The sequence below is a fragment of the Vombatus ursinus genome, unplaced genomic scaffold, assembly GCF_900497805.2.
Source record: "Vombatus ursinus unplaced genomic scaffold, bare-nosed wombat genome assembly UNPS02006874.1, whole genome shotgun sequence".
NCBI lineage: Eukaryota > Metazoa > Chordata > Mammalia > Diprotodontia > Vombatidae > Vombatus > Vombatus ursinus.
In genome coordinates, this window is record NW_020946652.1 from 10,164,684 (window position 1) to 10,169,885 (window position 5,202).

General features: G+C 57.4%; 1 protein-coding gene across 1 annotated transcript; it reads left to right on the forward strand.

The window, feature by feature from the left end:
* The first annotated feature begins 994 nt into the window (after positions 1-994).
* Positions 995-1,948, forward strand: PEG10 (paternally expressed 10). Its single transcript, XM_027848720.1, has one exon. It carries the CDS (start codon positions 995-997, stop codon positions 1,946-1,948), a length of 954 nt encoding a protein of 317 aa, XP_027704521.1.
* Positions 1,949-5,202: the final 3,254 nt, after the last annotated feature.

Sequence of the window (5,202 nt, forward strand, 5' to 3'; positions counted from 1 at the left end):
TCTATTTCAAGCTAGCCCTATAGAGCACCGGCCCTGAAGTCAGGAGGACCTGAGTTCAAATCCAGCCTCAGACCAAACACTTGACACGTACTAGCTGTGTGACCTTGGGCAAGTCATTTAACCCCGATTGCCTCACTAAAAAAAAAAAAAAAGTCTAGCCCTGCCCCGAACTCTTTACTACAAATCTCTAGCCTCCAACCCTGTTCTCCATCTCCTTATCATCTAGCACTCCTTCCAATCTCAGTCTTCTGCCAATGGAGCCCCCTCATAATACTGACCTCCTGAAGCCTCCCAGCCTCTCCCCCACTCTTTGAGTCTGCTCCCTCCAAAGCTGTTTCTCTGATCACTTTTCTGTCTCTCTGGTGCCTGAGGTCAGATGCTGGCATGTGCCCCAGACCTGCTCCTCTGCCATGTCTCCTCAGTGCATCTGTAACTCAGCTGACATTCTCTCTGTCTTCCTTATTCACAGGCACCAGTAACTTTGGAATTCCTCAGGCAGACAGTAGAATCTACAAGTGCTGAGCCTAAGAAAGCCGCCGGATCTGGGAGTCGTGTCAGACCACACCCCCCACCCTGGGGTGGGGGGGAGGGCTCCCGGAGGAGGAGGTCCGAACCTGGACCGCCTCTGCCCAGACCCCTGACCTGTCCGGACTCTGCCAGCTAGAGAATGTAGTTCGGAGACACCGGTCCTGATTGCGTCCCATCTGAACGGGCCCTCTACGGCACGGAATTGTGGAGGGCTGCCAGGGGATTTTCACTGAATCTTCAGATGATCGACTGACCCTCGGGCTCACGGCCCCTTCTTCTCATTGGTGGTGGACTCTCAGACGGTAGGACCTTTTCTTGGCCTGTTCGATCTCTCCTCGAGGCTCCCTGGCCTCCCCCTGCCCCCCCCCCCCCACCGTGGCTGCTGCCTCCACCTACTCTAGTCTGACTGAGCCCCTCCCCAGGGCTTCTTTGATCCTGCTTACCCTGACTCCCAGGATCTTGGATTATGCCAACTAGCACCGGTTCGGGTGCTTCAGCCCGCCGCTGCAGGATGGAGGACCTCACAGCAGAGGTCCAGGCCCTACGGGCCCAGCTCCTCCAACAGACCGAGGAGAACAGCTCTCTGCAGACCCAGCTCCTCCAGCTGTCCGAGGAAAACGCCAACCTGCGGGGCCAGCTCCAGGCCACCCCGGCGGGCGCCATGGGCCTCTCTGCCCCTCGTGGCAAATGCCCCGTCGGCCTCCCCGAGAAGTTTGACGGGACCCCTGAGATGCTCCCAAGCTTCTTGGCCCAGAGCCGCCTGTACATGGAGCTTCGGCCTGAAGATTTCCCCACGGAGCACGTCCGCGTGTGCTTCCTCACCAGCCTTCTCAAAGGGCGTGCGGCCCGCTGGGCCACCCCATACCTGCTGGAGTCCAGCCCTCTGCTGAACAACTACGAGGCCTTCATCGACGAGTTCAAGCAGGCCTTTGAGGACCCCCAGCGGAAAGAGGCCGCCAACCGCAAGATCCGGCGTCTCCGCCAAGGCCTCGGCTCCGTCCTGGACTACGCCAGCGCTTTCCGTCTCTGCGCCCAGGACCTGGACTGGAACGAGCCCGCCTTCATCGACCAGTTCCTGGAGGGCCTCAGTGATCCCATCCAGGACGAGCTCGCCCGTGTGGAGGTGGCCCGCTCGCTGCCCGCGCTCATCAACCAGTGTCTGCGCATAGAGGGAAGGCTGAATTCTCGGAGGGGGGCGTCTCCCAGCGGCTCGCCCCAGCCCCAGAGCTCCTCGTCTCCCCAGGCCGAGTCAGAATCTAACCAGCTCATCACTCGGCCCCAGCTGACTCCGGAAGAGAGAGAGCGCCGCCGAAGACTGAACCTGTGCATGTACTGCGGGCTGGCCGGCCATTATGTGGACAACTGTCCATCCAAGAAGCCAAAGTCTTCTGGGGTGGGAAACTCCCTGGCCCCGCTGTAGAGGGACCCCCAGCGCCCGGGCCGGAACCAGAAAGGTCCCCCCCAGATGATGCGTCATCTTCTCACTTGCAACTACTGATCACGTTACATCTCCCGGACGGCTCCTACTGTACCGTCCGCGCCATGATTGACTCTGGTGCCTCTGGCAATTTCATAGACCAAGATTACGTTGCACAGACTGGAATCCCAGTAAAGATTAAGTATTGGCCAGTGCTGGTAGAAGCAATCGACGGACGGCCCTTGGCCTCTGGCCCAGTGACCCAGGAGACCCAGGAGCTGGTGGTAGACATTGGGGAGCACCGCGAGAGACTCTCTTTCGATGTGACCCAGTCCCCCTTCTTCCCGGTGGTTCTGGGAGTGCGGTGGCTCACCCAGCACAACCCTTCCATCATGTGGAGTTCCCGCACCATCGTTTTTGACTCAGAGTATTGCCAGCACAACTGTCGGGCCGCCCTGCTGATGGCGCCGAGCATGGTCCCTGGAGGGATGGACGTCCAGGAGGTCCTCATGCCGATGGCCCAGGAAGCTATCCCGTACCACGCGCCGTACAACTACGCCGTGGCCCCCACCGCCTACCCCTATGCCGTGTCAGACCCGGAACTGATGGCTGTGCGAGACTTCCTGGCCAAGAACGTGAAATGGGTTTGTGTCCAGCCGGCCTCCCCAGTGGGGGCCCCAGTTGTCATCATGAAAAAAGTGGGAGAGCTGTATCTTTGCAATGATTCTCAAAACCCAAATGCTATCGCCGTCTGGAACCAGTATCCACCACCTTCGGCTCCTTACATACTGTACCAGCTCCAAGCAGCCCCCATCTACAGGACCAGGTCCCCGGCAGGTTACACCACCTGGTCCATGTTGGGAAGGGAAATGAATGGAAAACTCTGCTTGATTCCCTTCTTGGTCACCTCCAATATCCGCTGATGCTGTCCAGCTTTCGCAACGCATACTCCCATTTCAGCAATCTCAGCAAGGTGTTTTGTGACCACCTCACTCACCACCACATGGCTGTGGAGCTGACCATATAGCGATTGATTCCTGAGACTGCAGTCTATCTAGACTCCAAACTGGCTTCCCAGATGCCAGCTGTATATTAAATTAGACAAGTGTGTCGTCAGCCTCATTCGTGTGAATCTCTTGGGGAAATCGTCCCCCCCCCCCCGAAGGCATCCAGATGGACTCTCATTGGGCCAGTGTCGTCCTGGACTGGCACCCTCCCCATGACACCTGGGGCCTTAAGGCCTGTCCAGGAGCTGCAGCAACTCATTGGGTTCTTTGCCTCATTCAATAGATCTTTTAGGAAGCATGGGACTTTCCAAACAGACACTGAAAGCCCCAGAGACATTGATCTACACTCTGACCTCAATTTCACGCTTCCAGGATGGCCATTCCTCATACTTTCTAGAAACTGATGCTTCACACATGGCCTTTGGGACAGCCCCCTACCAGGCAAGGGGAGAAGCAGGGCCATTTTGCCTCTGTCCTGCTTTATTTCACAAGCTTAGCAACATGAAAGTTCATTCATTCGGCCACCTGGAAGAAAACCGCCAGTGATCAAAGCTGCCTTTGCCTCCTGGCGACAGAGCCTAGAAGAGACCATATGCCTAAACACCATGTGATATATTGCCAAAATTGGTAACGTCTACCAGCTCCAAGAAATCAGCACCAGCAGCTAGTGTGCTGGTCCCTTTTTGTTGTGATTGTCCAAATCAGTGTACCCCCCAGTCCCTAGAGTGAGAGGACGGCCCCTGCCTGCCGCAACCCCCCCCCCCCCCTCCAGCCGGGGCCACTTAACTGCCACCTGTACGCTTGGCCCTTTCCCGGCTTCTAGATCAATCTGGCCTCAAGGCAGGAGGCCCATGAAAACCCACCATTCTGTACAGAAGATTGTGGGTCACGTGACCCAGCATCAACCCCTTTCCTGCTGGTCTTCGTATGACCTTGTATACTACTGCCAGCACTGAATCCCCCTCCCCCGTGTCCAAGCTCTCTTTGCATCCTATCCTGTTTCTGAGGTTCCCAGGCCCTGGGATCCTGCCTTATTCTTTCCGGTCCTCCTGGGGACTGGACAGCTGTTCTGTGCCCCACCCTGGGACAGAGCCCCCACTGCTGGAAGCCAGCCTCCACAAGTTTTCTGGGCCACCCTCCCATGGCCCACTTTGGAACCTCCCTCATGAAAATTTTAGGACAGCAGATTGCCAGCGAGGTGGGAGGGAAAGCATTTCCCCCGGATGGGAGATCTCTGAAGATGGAGGGCACTTCCTCGTGAGGGAGTGAGCTGCCTTTCACTGGAGGAAGTCAAGCGGAGGCTGGATAAACCTTTGTTGGGGCTGCTCTTGGGGGGATTGGTTTTTAGACTGAGGGCCTTCCGACCCTCTGCTGCTTGACTGCGTGAAGCTCCTCCCTGACGCCTGCTTGCCTGCCTCCCCCAGGCTAGTCTCTGGCTCCTGGCCAGCCCTGATCGGGCCTTCCCGCTGCCCCCAAAGCCCCCGTGGGGGCTTACTTCCATCGTGGCGAGCGGGCCCCAAACATCCGAGGCCCCGATGAGGAGGGTCTGGAACCCCTTTCCCAGCCCACTGGCCATTGTCATTCCATAGGGCAGAGCGTCCATGCCAGTAGAGGGGTGAGAACCCACATCTTAGGAGATGGCCAGGCCATCCCTGCTCTGCCCCAAGATCCACTCCCCACACCTTCCTAAGCGGCCTTTGCAACTTCTGCCAGGGCCCCCCCTGGCTCCCCAGATCAAAGTTGTCCACTTCCAAGCCTTTAGTAAGAATCCCAGAGCCAGGAGACACTGTGCTGGTCCATGGCAGTGTACCCAAATCCGTTTGAGTAGACATTGGAGCCAGAAATGCGCCCCACTACTCCCTAATGAGTGCCCTTAATTCTCCTCGTTCTTCGAAGAATCCTCAGCCCAAATCCCCAATCGGCCCGGCTGGCGTAGTGAAGGAACCGGTGCTCGGAAGGGTGACCGGAGGAGCCTCAGGCCCCATCATGAGGATCCTGCCATGCTTGAAAAGTCCATTCCTACGCCCCAATTTCCAACCTTAGCTCCAGAGCCTGGCTCCAGTATTCATGAGCCCAACGATGATGTTTTCCCTCCCTCCCCAAATTAGAGCTTCAGATCTGGCTATTTATTAGGGCCCCAGAACCAACTAGAGTATCCCTAGAGTTCACCCAGGTGAAACCACCACTCCCCACTGGCTTGGTCACTCTGCCTCATCTCCAGGTCATGCGCATTCCCAGTCTGTCCATCCA